The 22,292-nt window shown below is 44.1% G+C and overlaps 2 protein-coding genes across 5 annotated transcripts in view; both read left to right on the forward strand.

Annotated features, from left to right (window-relative positions):
* Nucleotides 1–22,292, forward strand: part of LOC118372902 (netrin-G1-like) — an 808,457-nt gene that overhangs the window by 124,997 nt on the left and 661,168 nt on the right. The gene's annotated exons all lie outside the window — the stretch shown is intronic.
* LOC127916707 (uncharacterized) lies at nucleotides 1,499–15,533 on the forward strand. The gene is made up of 2 exons (XM_052499388.1): nucleotides 1,499–1,701; nucleotides 14,987–15,533. Exons 1-2 carry the CDS (start codon nucleotides 1,499–1,501, stop codon nucleotides 15,531–15,533), a joined length of 750 nt encoding a protein of 249 aa, XP_052355348.1.

A 22,292-nucleotide genomic window follows, 5' to 3' on the forward strand; every position in this document is an offset into this window, starting at 1 on the left:
CTCTGTTAGGGGTGTGTGTTATCTCTGATAGGGGTGTTTTCTCTGTTAGGGGTGTGTTATCTCTGTTAGGGGTGTGTTAGCTCTGTTAGGGGGGTGTTATCTCTGTTAGGGGTGTGTTATCTCTGTTAGGGGTGTGTTATCTCTGTTAGGGGTGTGTGTTAGCTCTGTTAGGGGTGTGTGTTAGCTCTGTTAGGGGTGTGTTAGCTCTGTTAGGGGTGTGTTTTCTCTGTTAGGGGTGTGTTATCTCTGTTAGGGGTGTGTTATCTCTGTTAGGGGTGTGTTATCTCTGTTAGGGGTGTGTTAGCTCTGTTAAGGCTGTGTGTTAGCTCTGTTAGGGGTGTGTGTTAGCTCTGTTAGGGGTGTGTGTTATCTCTGTTAGGGGTGTGTGTTATCTCTGTTAGGGGTGTGTTATCTCTGTTAGAGGTGTGTGTTATCTCTGTTAGGGGTGTGTTAGCTCTGTTAGGGGTGTGTTAGCTCTGTTAGGGGTGTGTGTTAGCTCTGTTAGGGGTGGGTGTTATCTCTGTTAGGGGTGTGTGTTAGCTCTGTTAGGGGTGTGTTAGCTCTGCAGATGACTTCGTCAACCATTTTGAAAAGAAGGTCGACGACATCCGATCCTCGTTTGCTAAGTCAAACGACACCGCTGGTTCTGCTCACACTGCCCCACCCTATGCTCTGACCTCTTTCTCCCCTCTCTCTCCAGATGAAATCTCGCGTCTTGTGACGGCCGGCCGCCCAACAACCTGCCCGCTTGACCCTATCGCCTCCTCTCTTCTCCAGACCATTTCCGGAGACCTTCTCCCTTACCTCACCTCGCTCATCAACTCATCCCTGACCGCTGGCTACGTCCCTCCCGTCTTCAAGAGAGCGAGAGTTGCACCCCTTCTGAAAAAACCTACACTCGATCCCTCCGATGTCAACAACTACAGACCAGTATCCCTTCTCTCTTTTCTCTCCAAAACTCTTGAGCGTGCCGTCCTTGGCCAGCTCTACCGCTATCTCTCTCAGAATGACCTTCTTGATCCAAATCAGTCAGGTTTCAAGACTAGTCATTCAACTGAGACTGCTCTTCTCTCTGTATCACGGAGGCGCTCCGCACTGCTAAAGCTAACTCTCTCTCCTCTGCTCTCATCCTTCTAGACCTATCGGCTGCCTTCGATACTGTGAACCATCAGATCCTCCTCTCCACCCTCTCCGAGTTGGGCATCTCCGGCGCGGCCCACGCTTGGATTGCGTCCTACCTGACAGGTCGCTCCTACCAGGTGGCGTGGCGAGAATCTGTCTCCTCACCACGCGCTCTCACCACTGGTGTCCCCCAGGGCTCTGTTCTAGGCCCTCTCTTATTCTCGCTATACACCAAGTCACTTGGCTCTGTCATAACCTCACATGGTCTCTCCTATCATTGCTATGCAGACGACACACAATTAATCTTCTCCTTTCCCCTTCTGATGACCAGGTGGCGAATCGCATCTCTGCATGTCTGGCAGACATATCAGTGTGGATGACGGATCACCACCTCAAGCTGAACCTCAGCAAGACGGAGCTCCTCTTCCTCCCGGGGAAGGACTGCCCGTTCCATGATCTCGCCATCACGGTTGACAACTCCATTGTGTCCTCCTCCCAGAGCGCTAAGAACCTTGGCGTGATCCTGGACAACACCCTGACGTTCTCAACTAACATCAAGGCGGTGTCCCGTTCCTGTAGGTTCATGCTCTACAACATCCGCAGAGTACGACCCTGCCTCACACAGGAAGCGGCGCAGGTCCTAATCCAGGCACTTGTCATCTCCCGTCTTGATTACTGCAACTCGCTGTTGGCTGGGCTCCCTGCCTGTGCCATTAAACCCCTACAACTCACCCAGAACGCCGCAGCCCGTCTGGTGTTCAACCTTCCCAAGTTCTCGCACGTCACCCCGCTCCTCCGCTCTCTCCACTGGCTTCCAGTTGAAGCTCGCATCCGCTACAAGACCATGGTGCTTGCCTACGGAGCTGTGAGGGGAACGGCACCTCAGTACCTCCAGGCTCTGATCAGGCCCTACACCCAAACAAGGGCACTGCGTTCATCCACCTCTGGCCTGCTCGCCTCCCTACCACTGAGGAAGTACAGTTCCCGCTCAGCCCAGTCAAAACTGTTCGCTGCTCTGGCCCCCCAATGGTGGAACAAACTCCCTCACGACGCCAGGACAGCGGAGTCAATCACCACCTTCCGGAGACACCTGAAACCCCACCTCTTCAAGGAATACCTAGGATAGGGTAAGTAAGGGTAAGTAATCCTTCTCACCCCCCAAAAAAAAAAAAAGATTTAGATGCAAGCGGCTGTTCCACTGGATGCCATAAGGTGTATGCACCAATTTGTAAGTCGCTCTGGATAAGAGCGTCTGCTAAATGACTTAAATGTAATGTAATGGGTGTGTGTTGGCTCTGTTAGGGGTGTGTTAGCTCTGTTAGGGGTGTGTTATCTCTGTTAGGGGTGTGTTATCTCTGTTAGGGGTGTGTTATCTCTGTTAGGGGTGTGTGTTATCTCTGTTAGGGGTGTGTGTTAGCTCTGTTAGGGGTGTGTGTTAGCTCTGTTAGGGGTGTGTTATCTCTGTTAGGGGTGTGTGTTAGCTCTGTTAGGGGTGTGTTTTCTCTGTTAGGGGTGTGTGTTAGCTCTGTTAGGGGTGTGTGTTATCTCTGTTAGGGGTGTGTTATCTCTGTTAGAGGTGTGTGTTATCTCTGTTAGGGGTGTGTTAGCTCTGTTAGGGGTGTGTGTTAGCTCTGTTAGGGGTGTGTGTTAGCTCTGTTAGGGGTGTGTGTTAGCTCTGTTAGGGGTGTGTGTTAGCTCTGTTAGGGGTGTGTTATCTCTGTTAGGGGTGTGTGTTAGCTCTGTTAGGGGTGTGTTTTCTCTGTTAGGGGTGTGTGTTAGCTCTGTTAGGGGTGTGTGTTATCTCTGTTAGGGGTGTGTTATCTCTGTTAGAGGTGTGTGTTATCTCTGTTAGGGGGTGTGTTATCTCTGTTAGGGGTGTGTGTTAGCTCTGTTAGGGGTGTGTGTTAGCTCTGTTAGGGGTGTGTTATCTCTGTTAGGGGTGTGTGTTAGCTCTGTTAGGGGTGTGTTAGCTCTGTTAGGGGTGTGTTAGCTCTGTTAGGGGTGTGTTAGCTCTGTTAGGGGTGTGTGTTAGCTCTGTTAGGGGTGTGTTTTCTCTGTTAGGGGTGTGTGTTAGCTCTGTTAGGGTTGTGTGTTAGCTCTGTTAGGAGTGTGTTAGCTCTGTTAGGGGTGTGTGTTTTCTCTGTTAGGGGTGTGTGTTTTCTCTGTTAGGGGTGTGTGTTAGCTCTGTTAGGGGTGTGTTAGCTCTGATAGGGGTGTGTTAGCTCTGTTAGGGGTGTGTTAGCTCTGTTAGCGGTGTGTTTTCTCTGTTAGCGGTGTGTGTTAGCTCTGTTAGGGGTGTGTTTTCTCTGTTAGGGGTGTGTGTTAGCTCTGTTAGGGGGGTGTGTTATCTCTGTTAGGGGTCTGTTAGCTCTGTTAGGGGTGTGTTAGCTCTGTTAGGGGTGTGTTAGCTCTGTTAGGGGTGTGTTATCTCTGTTAGGGGTGTGTTATCTCTGTTAGGGGTGTGTTAGCTCTGTTAGGGGTGTGTTAGCAATGTTAAGGCTGTGTGTTAGCTCTGTTAGGGGTGTGTTAGCTCTGTTAGGGGTGTGTGTTAGCTCTGTTAGGGGTGTGTTTTCTCTGTTAGGGGTGTGTGTTATCTCTGTTAGGGGTGTGTTGTCTCTGTTAGGGGTGTGTTAGCTCTGTTAGGGGTGTGTGTTATCTCTGTTAGGGGTGTGTTATCTCTGTTAGGGGTGTGTGTTAGCTCTGTTAGGGGTGTGTGTTAGCTCTGTTAGGGGTGTGTTATCTCTGTTAGGGGTGTGTGTTAGCTCTGTTAGGGGTGTGTGTTAGCTCTGTTAGGGGTGTGTGTTAGCTCTGTTAGGGGTGTGTTATCTCTGTTAGGGGTGTGTGTTAGCTCTGTTAGGGGTGTGTTTTCTCTGTTAGGGGTGTGTGTTATCTCTGTTAGGGGTGTGTTATCTCTGTTAGAGGTGTGTGTTATCTCTGTTAGGGGTGTGTTATCTCTGTTAGGGGTGTGTGTTAGCTCTGTTAGGGGGGTGTGTTATCTCTGTTAGGGGGGTGTGTTATCTCTGTTAGGGGTGTGTGTTAGCTCTGTTAGGGGTGTGTTAGCTCTGTTAGGGGTGTGTTAGCTCTGTTAGGGGTGTGTGTTAGCTCTGTTAGGGGTGTGTGTTAGCTCTGTTAGGGGTGTGTGTTAGCTCTGTTAGGAGTGTGTTAGCTCTGTTAGGGGTGTGTGTTTTCTCTGTTAGGGGTGTGTGTTTTCTCTGTTAGGGGTGTGTGTTAGCTCTGTTAGGGGTGTGTTAGCTCTGATAGGGGTGTGTTAGCTCTGTTAGGGGTGTGTTAGCTCTGTTAGGGGTGTGTTTTCTCTGTTAGGGGTGTGTGTTAGCTCTGTTAGGGTGTGTTTTCTCTGTTAGGGGTGTGTGTTAGCTCTGTTAGGGGGGTGTGTTATCTCTGTTAGGGGGGTGTGTTATCTCTGTTAGGGGTCTGTTAGCTCTGTTAGGGGTGTGTTAGCTCTGTTAGGGGTGTGTTAGCTCTGTTAGGGGTGTGTTATCTCTGTTAGGGGTGTGTTAGCTCTGTTAGGGGTGTGTTAGCTCTGTTAGGGGTGTGTTAGCAATGTTAAGGCTGTGTGTTAGCTCTGTTAGGGGTGTATTAGCTCTGTTAGGGGTGTGTGTTAGCTCTGTTAGGGGTGTGTTTTCTCTGTTAGGGGTGTGTGTTAGCTCTGTTAGGGGTGTGTTATCTCTGTTAGGGGTGTGTTAGCTCTGTTAGGGGTGTGTGTTAGCTCTGTTAGGGGTGTGTTTTCTCTGTTAGGGGTGTGTGTTAGCTCTGTTAGGGGTGTGTTAGCTCTGTTAGGGGTGTGTGTTTTCTCTGTTAGGGGTGTGTTAGCTCTGTTAAGGCTGTGTGTTAGCTCTGTTAGGGGTGTGTGTTAGCTCTGTTAGGGGTGTGTTATCTCTGTTAGGGGTGTGTTCTCTCTGTTAGGGGTGTGTGTTAGCTCTGTTAGGGGTGTGTGTTTTCTCTGTTAGGGGTGTGTTAGCTCTGTTAAGGCTGTGTGTTAGCTCTGTTAGGGGTGTGTGTTAGCTATGTTAGGGGTGTGTTATCTCTGTTAGGGGTGTGTTATCTCTGTTAGGGGTGTGTTATCTCTGTTAGGGGTGTGTGTTATCTCTGTTAGGGGTGTGTGTTAGCTCTGTTAGGGGTGTGTGTTAGCTCTGTTAGGGGTGTGTTATCTCTGTTAGGGGTGTGTTAGCTCTGTTAGGGGTGTGTGTTATCTCTTTTAGGGGTGTGTTAGCTCTGTTAGGGGTGTGTTTTAGCTCTGTTAGGGGTGTGTTAGCTCTGTTAGGGGTGTGTTAGCTCTGTTAGATGTGTGTTAGCTCTGTTAGGGGTGTGTTAGCTCTGTTAGGTGTGTTAGCTCTGTTAAGGCTGTGTGTTAGCTCTGGGGGGGGTGAGAAGGATTACTTACCCTTACTTACCCTATCCTAGGTATTCCTTGAAGAGGTGGGGTTTCAGGTGTCTCCGGAAGGTGGTGATTGACTCCGCTGTCCTGGCGTCGTGAGGGAGTTTGTTCCACCATTGGGGGGCCAGAGCAGCGAACAGTTTTGACTGGGCTGAGCGGGAACTGTACTTCCTCAGTGGTAGGGAGGCGAGCAGGCCAGAGGTGGATGAACGCAGTGCCCTTGTTTGGGTGTAGGGCCTGATCAGAGCCTGGAGGTACTGAGGTGTGTTAGCTCTGTTAGGGGTGTGTTAGCTCTGTTAGGGGTGTGTGTTTTCTCTGTTAGGGGTGTGTTAGCTCTGTTAGGGTGTGTTAGCTCTGTTAGGGGTGTGTTAGCTCTGTTAGGGGTGTGTGTTTTCTCTGTTAGGGGTGTGTTTTCTCTGTTAGGGGTGTGTGTTTTCTCTGTTAGGGGTGTGTGTTAGCTCTGTTAGGGGTGTTTTAGCTCTGTTAGGGGTGTGTTAGCTCTGTTAGGGGTGTGTTAGCTCTGTTAGGGGTGTGTTATCTCTGTTAGGGGTGTGTTTTTTCTCTGTTAGGGGTGTGTGTTAGCTCTGTTAGGGGTGTTTTAGCTCTGTTAGGGGTGTGTTAGCTCTGTTAAGGCTGTGTGTTAGCTCTGTTAGGGGTGTGTGTTAGCTCTGTTAGGGGTGTGTGTTTTCTCTGTTAGGGGTGTGTTAGCTCTGTTAGGGGTGTGTGTTAGCTCTGTTAGGGGTGTGTGTTTTCTCTGTTAGGGGTGTGTTAGCTCTGTTAGGGGTGTGTGTTAGCTCTGTTAGGGGTGTGTGTTAGCTCTGTTAGGGGTGTGTGTTTTCTCTGTTAGGGTGTGTTAGCTCTGTTAGGGGTGTGTTAGCTCTGTTAGGGGTGTGTGTTTTCTCTGTTAGGGGTGTGTTAGCTCTGTTAGGGGTGTGTTAGCTCTGTTAAGGGTGTGTTTTCTCTGTTAGGGGTGTGTGTTAGCCCTGTTAAGGCTGTGTGTTAGCTCTGTTTGGGGTGTGTGTTTTCTCTGTTAGGGGTGTGTTAGCTCTGTTAGGGGTGTGTTAGCTCTGTTAGGGGTGTGTTTTCTCTGTTAGGGGTGTGTGTTAGCTCTGTTAGGGGTGTGTTAGCTCTGTTAGGGGTGTGTTAGCTCTGTTAGGGGTGTGTTAGCTCTGTTAGGGGTGTGTTTTCTCTGTTAGGGGTGTGTGTTAGCTCTGTTAGGGGTGTGTTAGCTCTGTTAGGGGTGTGTTTTCTCTGTTAGCTCTGTTAGGGGTGTGTGTTAGCTCTGTTAGGGGTGTGTTAGCTCTGTTAGGGGTGTCTGTTAGGGGTGTGTTAGCTCTGTTAGGGGTGTGTTAGCTCTGTTAGGGGTGTGTTTAGCTCTGTTAGGGGTGTGTGTTAGCTCTGTTAGGGGTGTGTTAGCTCTGTTAGGGGTGTGATAGCTCTGTTAGGGGTGTGTTAACTCTGTTAGGGGTGTGTTTTCTCTGTTAGGGGTGTGTTTTCTCTGTTAGGGGTGTGTTAGCTCTGTTAGGGGTGTGTTAGCTCTGTTAGGGGTGTGTTAGCTCTGTTAGGGGTGTGTTAGCTCTGTTAGGGGGTGTGTTAGCTCTGTTAGGGGTGTGTGTTAGCTCTGTTAGGGGTGTGTTAGCTCTGTTAGGGGTGTGTTAGCTCTGTTAGGGGGTGTGTTAGCTCTGTTAGGGGTGTGTGTTAGCTCTGTTAGGGGTGTGTTAGCTCTGTTAGGGGTGTGTTAGCTCTGTTAGGGGGTGTGTTAGCTCTGTTAGGGGTGTGTGTTAGCTCTGTTAGGGGTGTGTGTTTTCTCTGTTAGGGGTGTGTTAGCTCTGTTAGGGGTGTGTTAGCTCTGTTAGGGGTGTGTTAGCTCTGTTAGGGGTGTGTTTTCTCTGTTAGGGGTGTGTGTTAGCTCTGTTAGGGGTGTGTTAGCTCTGTTAGGGGTGTGTTAGCTCTGTTAGGGGTGTGTTAGCTCTGTTAGGGGTGTGTGTTAGCTCTGTTAGGGGTGTGTTAGCTCTGTTAGGGGTGTGTTAGCTCTGTTAGGGGTGTGTTAGCTCTGTTAGGGGTGTGTGTTAGCTCTGTTAGGGGTGTGTGTTAGCTATGTTAGGGGTGTGTTAGCTCTGTTGGGGGTGTGTGTTAGCTCTGTTAGGGGTGTGTTAGCTCGGTTAGGGGTGTGTTAGCTCTGTTAGGGGGTGTGTTAGCTCTGTTAGGGGTGTGTTAGCTCTGTTAGGGGTGTGTTAGCTCTGTTAGGGGTGTGTTAGCTCTGTTAGGGGTGTGTTAGCTCTGTTAGGGGTGTGTTATCTCTGTTAGGGGTGTGTTTTTTCTCTGTTAGGGGTGTGTGTTAGCTCTGTTAGGGGTGTTTTAGCTCTGTTAGGGGTGTGTTAGCTCTGTTAGGGAGGTGTGTTAGCTCTGTTAGGGAGGTGTGTTAGCTCTGTTAGGGGTGTGTTTTCTCTGTTAGGGGTGTGTGTTAGCTCTGTTAGGGGTGTGTTAGCTCTGTTAGGGGTGTGTTAGCTCTGTTAGGGGTGTGTTTTCTCTGTTAGGGGTGTGTTAGCTCTGTTAGGGGTGTTTTAGCTCTGTTAGGGGTGTGTTAGCTCTGTTAGGGGTGTGTTAGCTCTGTTAGGGGTGTGTTAGCTCTGTTAGGGGTGTGTGTTAGCTCTGTTAGGGGTGTGTGTTTTCTCTGTTAGGGGTGTGTTAGCTCTGTTAGGGGTGTGTTAGCTCTTTTAGGGGCGGGTGTTAGCTCTGTTAGGGGTGGGTGTTAGCTCTGTTAGGGGTGTGTGTTAGCTCTGTTAGGGGTGTGTGTTAGCTCTGTTAGGGGTGTGTGTTAGCTCTGTTAGGGGTGTGTGTTAGCTCTGTTCGGGGGGTGTGTTAGCTCTGTTAGGGGTGGGTGTTAGCTCTGTTAGGGGTGCTTGTTTGCGCAACAGGGTTTTTTCCTCACAGTCGTTGTACCGTGGGTACTGTATTTAGGAGTAGAGGTTTCTCCTCAGTGTGTTCCGTGAGTTTCCCTGCCTGTTGTTGGTGGGTTGGGACTGTGCCAACTGGATTTCCTTGCTCTCCTGACTCCTGCCTCTTGTTAGGAGGCACCTCCTGACTCCTGACTCCTACCTCTTCTTAGGAGGCACCTCCTAACTCCTGACTCCTGACTCCTACCTCTTCTTCAGAGGCACCTCCTGACTCCTGACTCCTACCTCTTCTTCGGAGGCACCTCCTGACTCCTGACTCCTGCTCCTACCTCTTCTTAGGAGGCACATTATGGTCCCCCGGACACAGATTAAGTCTGGTGGGAGGGGTTGAATGGAGCTGAAGGGTGGGATTAATAACAAGATATCCAATGTTGTCACGGGGTTATCAATGGGGTTATGGTATTGTCTAGGTAAATGTCGGTCTATGGTGGCCTGAATTGGTACCCAATCAAAGGCAGCTGTTTATCGTTGTCTCTGATTGGGGCCCTCGGAGTGTGGTGTCAGGAAAATAACCTCACACTCAACGTCAACAAAACTAAGGAGATGATTGTGGACTTCAGAAACAGCAGAGGGAACACCCCCCTATCCACATCGATGGAACAGTAGTGGAGAGGGTAGAAAGTTTTAAGTTCCTCGGCGTACACATCACAGACAAACTGAATTGGTCCACCCACACAGACAGCATTGTGAAGAAGGCGCAGCAGCGCCTCTTCAACCTCAGTAGGCTGAAGAAATTCGGCTTGTCACGAAAAGCACTCAAAAACTTCTACAGATGGACAATCGAGAGCATCCTGTCGGGCTGTATCACCGCCTGGTACGGCAACTGCTCTGCCCACAACCGTAAGGCTCTCCAGAGGGTAGTGAGGTCTGCACAACGCATCACCAGGGGCAAACTACCTGCCCTCCAGGACACCTACATCACCCGATGTTACAGGAAGGCCATAAAGATCATCAAGGACAACAACCACCCGAGCCACTGCCTGTTCACCCCGCTATCATCCAGAAGGCGAGGTCAGTACAGGTGCATCAATGCTGGGACCTCAAGGCCATCAGACTGTTAAACAGCCACCACTAACATTGAGTGGCTGCTGCCAACACACTGACACTGACACTGACTCAACTCCAGCCACTTTAATCATGGGAATTGATGGGAAATGATGTAAATATATCACTAGCCACTTTAAACAATGCTACTTCATATAATGTTTACATACCCTACATTATTTATCTCATATGTATACGTATATACTGTACTCTATATCATCTACAGCATCCTTATGTAATACATGTATCACTAGCCACTTTAACTATGCCACTTTGTTTACATACTCATCTCATATGTATATACTGTACTCGATACCATCTACTGCATCTTGCCTATGCCACTCTGTACCATCACTCATTCATATATCTTTATATACATATTCTTTATCCCTTTACACTTGTGTGTAGAAGGTAGTAGTTTTGGAATTGTTAGTTAGATTACTCGTTGGTTATTACTGCATTGTCGGAATTAGAAGCAAAAGCATTTCGCTACACTCGCATTAACATCTGCTAACCATGTGTATGAGGACCATTAACATCTGCTAACCATGTGTATGAGGACCATTAACATCTGCTAACCATGTGTATGAGGACCATTAACATCTGCTAACCATGTGTACGTGACAAATACAATTTGATTTAATTTTTGATTTGATTTTTTTTAGGTTGCCATTTTTCCATTTTGGTTTTGTGGGTTATTGTCTAGTTGAATGTCAGCACCAGTTGCTTCGTTTTGTTGTTTTGTTTAGTTTGTTGAAGTGTTCTTCGTTTAAATAAAGAAGTCCGATCCAATCGCGCTGCGCTCCTCGTTAAGACGCACGTGACACCTGGTCAAAGACTAAAAATAACTTTCAATGGATATTCTCAATTGAACTGGCTTTTAAGTCCTGGACCAGGTTTCATCTCTCTCTGGGAAATCGCCCCTAAATCTGTCTCTCTTCCAGACTAGAAAAGGGGATTGTTGGTTGATAAATGTTCATGTCTGCAGCAGGAGAGTCTGGTAGTTGTGGACAGGAGAGAGGAGGCTCATACCAATACATTTCTACAGAAACATGGACTAGTTAGCCTAAAAAGTGTGTCACTGTGGTTAGTAATGCCCTACTCACTATTTCTGAATCTAATTTACCTAGCCGTTTCCAGACAATGCTGTAATGAGTGGAAGTGCATTTTGAATGTTTTGTATGTAAGTCCTGCCTATTGGTCAATTCCACAAATACTCATCACTGATTGGAGGACTATATTGTCAGTTACGTGAAACACCAGAACATAATAAGTGGGGACATGATCTCAGTGGGTGTGATGCATTTTAGGGAGAATTTGAGGCAAAGTACAGCAAAACTGTCAATTACAGTGCATTCGGAAAGTATTCAGACCCCTTGACTTATTCCAAATGTTGTTACTTTACAGCCTCATACTAAAATTGATTAACTCGTTTTTCTCCTCATCAATCTACACACACCTGTACTGGAGAGTTTTTCCCATTCTTTCTTGCAGATCCTCTCAATCTCTGTCAGGTTGTATGGCGAGAGTTGCTGCCCAGCTATTTTCAGGTCTCTCCAGAGATGTTCGATCAGGTTCAAGTCCGGGCTCCGTTTGCACAGCAACTCACTGCCTTCCTGAAGACAAATAATGTGTACAAAGCGCTTCAGTCTGGTTTTAGACCACATAATAGCACTGAAACTGCACTCGTTAAGGTGGTAAAGGACCTTTAAATGGCATAAGACAGAGGCTCTGCATCTGTCCTCGTGCTCCTAGACCTTAGTGCTGCTTTTGATACCATCGATCACCACATTCTTTTGGAGAGATTGGAAACCCTAATTGGTCGACACAGACAAGTTCTGGCCTGGTTTAGATCTAATCTGTTGGAAAGATATGTTTGTCTCTGTGGATGGTTTGTCCTCTGAAAAATCGGCGTTCCACAAGGTTCCGTTTTAGGACCTTTTGTTTTCACTTCATGTTCTACTTCTTGGTGATGTCATTCGGAAATGCATTGTCAACTTTCACTGCTATGTGGATGACACACAGCTGAACATTTTGATGAAACATGATGAATCCCCAAAATTGCCCTCCCTGGAAGCCTGTGTTTCAGACATAAGGAAGTGGATGGTAACAAATGTTTTACTTTTAAACTCGGACAAAACATAAATTATATTTCTAGGTCCCAAGAAACAAAGAGATCTTCTGTTGAATGTGACAATTCATCTTTATGGTTGAACAGTCATCTCAAATAAAACTGTGAAGGACCTCAGTGTTACTCTGGAACCTGATCTCTCTCTTGACGAACATATCAAGAATTTTTCAAGGACAGCTTTTCGTAACAAACAAAAATCTGTTTATTTTCCTGATTTGAAAATGGATTCAAATGATGAGCTTATGTTACTGGCCTACACACCATAAATAACATCACATTTTTACTAATTCTTACTAATTAAAACTGATAAGCTGAAATGTCTTAAGTATTCAACCCCGTTGTTATGGCAAGCCTATATATGTTCAGGAGTAAAAATGTGCTTACCAAGCCACATAAAAAATTGTATGGACTCATTGTGGGCAATAATAGTTTTTAACATGATTTTTGAATGACTACCTGTACCACAAACATATAGTTAGTTATCTGTAAAGGTCCTTCAGTCGAGCAGTGAATTTCAAACCACAAAGACCAGGGAGGTTTTCCAATGCCTTGCAAAGAAGGGCACCTATTGGTAGATGGGTAAAAAACAACCTGACTTTGAATATCTCTTTAAGCATGGTGAAGGTAACAATTACACTTCAGATGGTGTATCAATACCCAGTCACTACAAATATACAGGCATCATTCCATTCTCAGTTACCGGAGAGGAAGGAAACCGCTCAGGGATTTCAACAAGTCAATGGTGACTTTTAAACGGTTACAGAATGTAATGGCTGTGATAGAAAACTGAGGATGGATCGACAACTTTGTAGTTATTCCACAATACTAAACTAGATGACAGAGTGATAAAAAAAATAAGCATGTACAGAATAAAAAATATTACAAAACATGTATTCTGTTGTGTTGTTTCATAGTTTTGATGTCTTCACTATTATTCTACAATGTAAAAAATAGTAAAATAAAGAAAAACCCTTGAGTAAGTGGTCTAAAACAAATTAGTAGATGTGTCCAAACATTTCTTGTATATAAGGCTGCATTGAGACAATGACTTATCAATGACCCAAGTCCAGCTCTGATGTATGTAATACATTTGTGTCCATTGTTCTGCCCTGAATGCCTCTGCTGATCCAACAGCTAATATATGCAGTCATAATTTGCCTATGAACCAGAGTTACACTTATTTACTTACTCGTATGAATCGGACCAGGGCGCATATTCTTTATTTATAAGAATGAACACTGAACAAATGAACCAAAATAACAACACGACATGTGAAGCTATACAAACGAGTGCTGACAGGCAACTACACATAGACAAGAACCCACAAACACAAAAGGGAAATGGCTACCTAAATATGATCCCCAATCAGAGACAACAATAAACAGCTGCCTCTGATTGGTAACCATATCGGACCACCATAAACATACAAATACCTAGACCTACAAAACCCTAGACCTACAAAACCCCTAGACATACAAAACCCCTAGACATACAAAACCCTAGACCTACAAAACCCTAGACCTACAAAACCCTAGACCTAGAAAAACCCTAGACCTACAAAACCCCAGACCTACAAAACCCTAGACCTACAAAACCCTAGACCTACAAAACCCTAGACCTACAAAACCCCAGACATACAAAACCCTAGACCTACAAAACCCTAGACATACAAAACCCTAGACCTACAAAACCCTAGACATACAAAACCCTAGACCTACAAAACCCTAGACATACAAAACCCTAGACCTACAAAACCCTAGACCTACAAAACCCTAGACCTACAAAACCCTAGACATACAAAGCCCTAGACATACAAAACCCTAGACATACAAAACCCTAGACCTACAAAACCCTAGACCTACAAAACCCTAGACATACAAAAGCCCTTGACAATACAAAACCCCTAGAAAATGCAAAAACTAGCGTATCCACCCTATTCACACCCTGACCTAACCAAAATATAAAGAAAACAGACATGTCTCTGGGTGTGACACACTTTTAACACTGAGGTGGTGTGCCCTAGAAGGAAGACCACATTATGCAGCTCACCCTGCACTATCAGCTCCAATATGAATATCATGAGTAAGTCTACCTCTGATAAGCCTCCCAGTAAAGCAATAAAAACAATCAAACAACCCATAAAGGTGCAGAAATCGCTCATATCAACATATGGAGAAAGGTAAAAGGTTCATGAAGTCAATAACTTCATGAGTCAATAACAATAAGAATTTGTTCTTAACTGACTTAAAGGTTAAATAAAAATAAAAATAAAAAACGTGTTTGTAACGGATGACATATCTCACTTAGATAATACCTTTAAAGATACAGTGGTAGCAAAACATGATTTATAACATCTACAGAATATACAGAAATGCAAAAGGTGGAGGTGTGGCTGTTTATATTCAGAACCACATTCCTGTGAAGCTTAGAGAGGATCACATGTTAAATATTGTTGAAGTAATATGGCTACAGGTTCATCTGCCTCACCTAAAGCCCATTCTGGTGGGAAGCTGCTATAGACCACCAAGTGCTAACAGTCAGTATTTGGATAATATGTGAAATGCTTGATAATGTATGTGATATCAACAGAGGTATATTTTCTGTGTGATTTAAAACCTTTTGTGACTAGGGGGCAGTATTTTCATTTTTGGAAAAATACCGTTCCAGTAGTAAATGGGATATTTTGTCAGGACAAGATGCTAGAATATGCATATAATTGACAGCGTTGGGATAGAAAACACTCTAAAGTTTCCAAAACTGTAAAAATATTGTCTGTGAGTATAACAGAACTGATATTACAGGCGAAAGCCTGAGAAAAATCCAATCCGGAAGTGACTCATCTTTTGAATGCTCTGCGTTCCAATGCGTCCCTATTGAGCAGTGAATGAATGGGCTGGCTATCAACCAGATTTATTTTTATCCGTATTCCCCAAGGTCTCTACAACATTGTGACATAGTTTTACCCATTTATGTTGAAGAATACCCGTAAGCGGCTACATTGCGCAACTGGTCACCTGATGGCTCTCAGAGTGTTTCTCGCGTAAAATACAAAGGTAGTCATTATTCCAATCGGTCCTACTGAAAAACCAATTGTCCCGGTGGATATATTATGGAATAGATATTTGAAAAACACCTTGAGGATTGATTATAAACAACGTTTGCCATGTTTCTGTCGATATTATGGAGCTAATTTGGAATATTTTTCGGGCGTTTTCATGACTGCAATTTCCCGGCGATTTCTCAGCCAAACGTGAACAAACGGAGCTATTTCGCCTACAAAAATAATATTTTTGGAAAAAGAAACATTGGCTATCTAACTGGGAGTCTCGTGTCTAGGTTCATGCTCTACAACATCCGCAGAGTACGACCCTGCCTCACACAGGAAGCGGCGCAGGTCCTAATCCAGGCACTTGTCATCTCCCATCTTGATTACTGCAACTCGCTGTTGGCTGGGCTCCCTGCCTGTGCCATTAAACCCCTACAACTCATCCAGAACGCCGCAGCCCGTCTGGTGTTCAACCTTCCCAAGTTCTCTCACGTCACCCCGCTCCTCCGCTCTCTCCACTGGCTTCCAGTTGAAGCTCGCATCCGCTACAAGACCATGGTGCTCGCCTACGGAGCTGTGAGGGGAACGGCACCTCAGTACCTCCAGGCTCTGATCAGGCCCTACACCCAAACAAGGGCACTGCGTTCATCCACCTCTGGCCTGCTCGCCTCCCTACCACTGAGGAAGTACAGTTCCCGCTCAGCCCAGTCAAAACTGTTCGCTGCTCTGGCCCCCCAATGGTGGAACAAACTCCCTCACGACGCCAGGACAGCGGAGTCAATCACCACCTTCCGGAGACACCTGAAACCCCACCTCTTCAAGGAATACCTAGGATAGGGTAAGTAAGGGTAAGTAATCCTTCTCACCCCCCCAACAAGATTTAGATGCAAGTGGCTGTTCCACTGGTTGTCATAAGGTGTATGCACCAATTTGTAAGTCGCTCTGGATAAGAGCGTCTGCTAAATGACTTAAATGTAATGTAAATGTAAAACATCCGAAAGCTCATCAAAGGTAAACAATTTAATTTGATTGCTTTTCTGATTTCCGTGACCAAGTTACCTGCTGCTAGCTGGACAAAATGCTATGCTAGGCTATGATAAACTTACACAAATGCTTGTCTAGCTTTGGCTGTAAAGCATATTTAGAAAATCTGAGATGACAGGGTGATTAACAAAAGGCTAAGCTGTGTCTCAATATATTTCACTTGTGATTTTCATGAATAGGAATATTTTCTAGGAATATTCATGTCCGTTGCGTTATGCTAATTAGTGTCAGTCGATGATTACGCTCAAGCACCCGGGATGGGGAGTCACTAGAGGTTAAATATTGACTGGCTTTCATCAGGCTGCCCACTCAAGAGAAAGCTTCAAACTGTAATTAGTGCCTGCAACCTGCTTCAGGTTATCAGTCAACCTACCAGTGTAGTCACAAACATCACAGGAATGAAATCATCAACATGTATTGATCACATCTTTACTAATGCTGCAGAAATTTGCTTGAAAGCAGTATCCAGATCCATCAGATGTATTGACCACCTTATAGTAGCCATATCTAGGAAAAACAAAATTCCAATAGCTCTGTGTTACGGCTGTCGTGGGAATGAGACCAAGGTGTAGCGTGGTAGGTGTGCTGTCGTGGGAATGAGACCAAGGTGCAGCGTGGTAGGTGTGCTGTCGTGGGAATGAGACCAAGGTGCAGCGTGGTAGGTGTGCTGTCGTGGGAATGAGACCAAGGTGCAGCGTGGTAGGTGTGCTGTCGTGGGAATGAGACCAAGGTGCAGCGTGGTAGGTGTGCTGTCGTGGGAATGAGACCAAGGTGCAGCGTGGTAGGTGTGCTGTCGTGGGAATGAGACCAAGGTGCAGCGTGGTAGGTGTGCTGTCGTGGGAATGAGACCAAGGTGCAGCGTGGTAGGTGTGCTGTCGTGGGAATGAGACCAAGGTGCAGCGTGGTAGGTGTGCTGTCGTGGGAATGAGACCAAGGTGCAGCGTGGTAGGTGTGCTGTCGTGGGAATGAGACCAAGGTGCAGCGTGGTAGGTGTGCTGTCGTGGGAATGAGACCAAGGTGCAGCGTGGTAGGTGTGCTGTCGTGGGAATGAGACCAAGGTGCAGCGTGGTAGGTGTGCTGTCGTGGGAATGAGACCAAGGTGCAGCGTGGTAGGTGTGCTGTCGTGGGAATGAGACCAAGGTGCAGCGTGGTAGGTGTGCTGTCGTGGGAATGAGACCAAGGTGCAGCGTGGTAGGTGTGCTGTCGTGGGAATGAGACCAAGGTGCAGCGTGGTAGGTGTGCTGTCGTGGGAATGAGACCAAGGTGCAGCGTGGTAGGTGTGCTGTCGTGGGAATGAGACCAAGGTGCAGCGTGGTAGGTGTGCTGTCGTGGGAATGAGACCAAGGTGCAGCGTGGTAGGTGTGCTGTCGTGGGAATGAGACCAAGGTGCAGCGTGGTAGGTGTGCTGTCGTGGGAATGAGACCAAGGTGCAGCGTGGTAGGTGTGCTGTCGTGGGAATGAGACCAAGGTGCAGCGTGGTAGGCGTATATTTCTTGAATTTATTAAATGAACAACCCCAAAAAACAAGAAAGATAAACGACACGTAATGTCTGTCAAAAAGGCCATTTTTAAACAATGGATGAGCTTTCTTAGTAATCTACCTGAGAACCATTTAGAGTTAAAATAAAATGTTTGAATGAGTGAAGCTTTTAGAGAGAGGTTTAGTGCTTTTATATTCACTAATCTCAACCCACCCAATTCATATTCATTATAAAGATAGGCACATTTTATTTTGTCTGGTGGTTTAGCGTCCCAGATAAAGTGAAATATTTGTTTTGCTCATATGATTTGAAAAATGAATCATCAGGAGTAATAAGAGAGTAAACTGAGATGTGACTAAGGAGTTAATCAGGGCAATTTTTCCATAAATAGACAGGTATTTACCTCTCCATGGTTGTAGGATCTTGTCTATTATTACAAATGTTCTATTGAAATTCACTGTGGGGAGTTTATTTACATATTTTGTGATATGAATACCGAGTATGTTTACTTCACCATCAGCCCATGTTATAGGTAAACTGCTGGGTAATGTAAACATTTTATTTTTTTAAGGATCCAATACATAATATTGTACACTTATCATAATTAGGTTTAAGTCCAGAGTAGAATAGTTCATATCTTAATATTAAACTTGAGTCATCAGCATACATGGACACTGTTTTTAAGCGTTGGATTTCTAATCCTCTAATGTTGTTATTAGATCTGATTTTAATAGCTAGCACTTCGATGGCCATAATGAATAGATATGGTGACAGCGGACACCCTTGTTTAACTCCTCGTGACAATTCAAAACTCTCTGAGATGTAGCCGTTATTTACTATTTTACACCTGGGCTTGCTAAACATTTTATAAGAGAATTACTGAAATGGGAAAAAAATCCAGGCACTTATAAATAAAATCCAGTCTTACTTTATCAAATGCCTTTCCAAAAGCTGCTATAAATAAATCCACTATAAATACCATTCCTGGCGTCTTATATGTTTCATGATGTTCTATCTTTTCTAGTAGTTGTTGTATATTATCTCCAACGTATCTGTCACGCCTTGGTCATAGTGTTTTGTGTTTTCGTTATATATTTGGTCAGGCCAGGGTGTGACATGGGTTTAACGTTGTGTTTCGTATTGGGGGTTTTGTAGGTATTGGGATTGCGGCTGAGTAGGGGTGTAGCATAGGTTGGCTGTCTGAGGCGGTTCTCAATCAGAGTCAGGTGATTCTTGTTGTCTCTGATGGGGAACCGTATTTAGGTAGCCGGGGTTTCACTGTGTATTTCGTGGGTGATTGTTCCTGTCTCTGTGTAGTTTCACCAGATTGGCTGTAATAGGTTTCACGTTCCGTTTGTTGTTTTTGTATTTATTAGTTATTTCATGTATCGTTCCATTTTTCCTCATTAAAGACATGAGTAACAACCACGCTGCATTTCGGTCCGACTCTCTTTCAACAAACGAAGAACGCTGTCACAGTATCGTCCATGTAGAAAACCTGTCTGATCAGGATTAACAACACCTGGTAAAAACACTTTTAAATCTGAGTGCATTTTCCTAGTATTTTTGCATCACACATTAAAGTGTAATGGGCCTCCAGTTGTTTAGACTGGAGACTTTCCATCTTGGTCTTGTTTTAATAATAGAGAAAGCAGACCTTACTGCTGAGTACCTGACAGACTACCATTTCTATAGGAGTAGCTAAAACAATCTTACATTGGAGCTTTGAGTTTATAAAAAAAATACTTGATATACCTCTACCGGTATCAAGCCCTGGGGTTTATCCAAACTGAAAGGATTATAATAGCCTCAAAAAGTTATTCTTAAATTATTGTAATTCGTCCTTCAAACAGATTTTTTTTTTCTTTCCATTTTTTTATATTATTTCAAAGGATGAGACGGAAAATATAACATGTGCCTAAAATAATTAGCTTCCTCTTTAAAAATATAATTGAGAGAATCATAGATGACTCCATCTTAACGAGTTTCTGCAAATTATTTTGTGTTCCACGGCCCTTGCAGAACAACTACTTCAAGGTCTCAGAGCCGAGTGACGTCACCGATTGAAAGGCCACTAGCGCGCACCACCGCTAACTAGCTAGCCATTTCACATCGGCTACATATGCACCCATTCAGAAAATGACTGTAAAAACTGATTGATGAGGATTTGAACATTTTTGTATGGTTGAGAGGGATGAGGCAAAAGGTATTGCAAATAAGTCTGACAGCTCAACTGATTGGCAAACGTACTGCAAATTGAGAATCATCATGTGACTGAATAAAAAGAAGAAGAAAGTACACTATGAAATAAAGATAATGTCAAAGAATGGTAGTACAAAATCACCTTATATGACATTTTACGCAAAAGGCAAACTCCGCTCCATCATTCATTGATTTAGATTAATCACAAAACCCATTGATATTGACATTGGTACAACTGATATTGCCAACAACTTTAATGATTTTTTCATTGGCAAGATTAGCAAATTTAGGGATGACATACCAGCAACAAATGCTGACATTACACATCCAAGTATAACTGACCAAATTAAGAAAGACAAGCATAATTGTAATTTTGAATTCCGTAAAGTGAGTGCAGAAGAGGTGAACAAGTGTTGCTGTCTATCAATAATGACAAGCCAACAGGATCTGACAACATGGATGAACAATTACTGAGGATAATAGCGGATGTATTGCCACATCTTCAATTTAAATTTAGAAAGTATGTGTCCTCAGGCCTGGAGGAAAGAAAAACTCATTACCCTACCTAGGAATAGTAAAGCACCCTTTACCGGCTCATGCAGCAAACCAATCTGCCTGTTTTAATTACATTTTAATTTAAATATATTTTATTTAACCTTTATTTAACTAGGAAAGTCAATTAAAAACAAAATCTTATTTGCTATGACGGCCAATCCCAGATGACACTGGACCAATTGCGCATCGCCTTATGGTACTCCCAATCACGGCCAGTTGTGAAACAGCCTGGAATTGAACCAGGGTGTCTGGAATGACACCTCAAAGCACAAAGATGCAGTGGCTTAGACCACTGTGCCACTCAGGAGCCCAGATAGAATGCTATTTCACAGTAAACAACTTTACTAGTAAACTTTCAGCTTATGTGGAAGGACATTCAAAAAGCACAGCAAATTGATGAAAGAACAGACTGTTTTGTTAGACTTCAGTGCAGCTTTTGACATGATTGATCATAGTCTGCTGCTGGAATAACATATGTGTTATGGCTTTACACCCCCTGCTATAATGTGGATAAAGAGTTACCTGTCTAACAGAACACAGAGGGTGTTCTTTAATGGAAGCCAGTGTGTCTATGTATGTGGGTGACTCAACACTATACAAGTCAGCTACTACAGAGACTGAAATGACTGCAACACTTAACAAAGAGCTGCAGTTAGTTTCAGAATGGGTGGCAAGGAATAAGTTAGTCCTAAATATTTATAACACTAAAGGAATACGTTAGTCCTAAATATTTATAACACTAAAGGAATACGTTAGTCCTAGATATTTATAACACTAAAGGAATACGTTAGTCCTAGATATTTATAACACTAAAGGAATACGTTAGTCCTAGATATTTATAACACTAAAGGAATACGTTAGTCCTAGATATTTATAACACTAAAGGAATAAGTTAGTCCTAGATATTTATAACACTAAAGGAATAAGTTAGTCCTAGATATTTATAACACTAAAGGAATACGTTAGTCCTAGATATTTATAACACTAAAGGAATAAGTTAGTCCTAGATATTTATAACACTAAAGGAATAAGTTAGTCCTAGATATTTATAACACTAAAGGAATACGTTAGTCCTAAATATTTATAACACTAAAGGAATACGTTAGTCCTAAATATTTATAACACTAAAGGAATAAGTTAGTCCTAGATATTTATAACACTAAAGGAATAAGTTAGTCCTAGATATTTATAACACTAAAGGAATACGTTAGTCCTAAATATTTATAACACTAAAGGAATACGTTAGTCCTAAATATTTATAACACTAAAGGAATACGTTAGTCCTAGATATTTATAACACTAAAGGAATACGTTAGTCCTAGATATTTATAACACTAAAGGAATACGTTAGTCCTAGATATTTATAACACTAAAGGAATAAGTTAGTCCTAGATATTTATAACACTAAAGGAATAAGTTAGTCCTAGATATTTATAACACTAAAGGAATACGTTAGTCCTAAATATTTATAACACTAAAGGAATACGTTAGTCCTAAATATTTATAACACTAAAAGCATTGTATTTGGAACAAATAATTAACCAAATCCTAAATCTTGTAATGAATAATGTGGAAATTGAGCACGTTGAGGTGACTAAACTGCTTGGAGAAACCCTGGATTGTAAACTGTCATAGTCAAAACATATTGATACAACAGTAGCTAAGATGGGGAGAAGTCTGTCCATAATAAAGGGATGCTATACCTTCTTAACAACACTATCAACAAGGCAGGTCCTACAGGCCCTAGTTTCTACCTTCTTAACAACACTATCAACAAGGCAGGTCCTACAGGCCCTAGTTTCTACCTTCTTAACAACACTATCAACAAGGCAGGTCCTACAGGCCCTAGTTTCTACCTTCTTAACAACACTATCAACAAGGCAGGTCCTACAGGCCCTAGTTTCTACCTTCTTAACAACACTATCAACAAGGCAGGTCCTACAGGCCCTAGTTTCTACCTTAACAACCCTATCAACAAGACAGGTCCTACAGGCCCTAGTTTCTACCTTCTTAACAACACTATCAACAAGGCTGGTCCTACAGGCCCTAGTTTCTACCTTCTTAACAACACTATCAACAAGGCAGGTCCTACAGGTCCTAGTTTCTACCTTCTTAACAACACTATCAACAAGGCAGGTCCTACAGGTCCTAGTTTCTACCTTCTTAACAACACTATCAACAAGGCAGGTCCTACAGGTCCTAGTTTCTACCTTCTTAACAACACTATCAGCAAGGCAGGTCCTACAGGCCCTAGTTTCTACCTTCTTAACAACACTATCAACAAGGCAGGTCCTACAGGCCCTAGTCTCTACCT

This window comes from Oncorhynchus keta, chromosome 4, assembly GCF_023373465.1.
Source record: "Oncorhynchus keta strain PuntledgeMale-10-30-2019 chromosome 4, Oket_V2, whole genome shotgun sequence".
Lineage (NCBI taxonomy): Eukaryota > Metazoa > Chordata > Actinopteri > Salmoniformes > Salmonidae > Oncorhynchus > Oncorhynchus keta.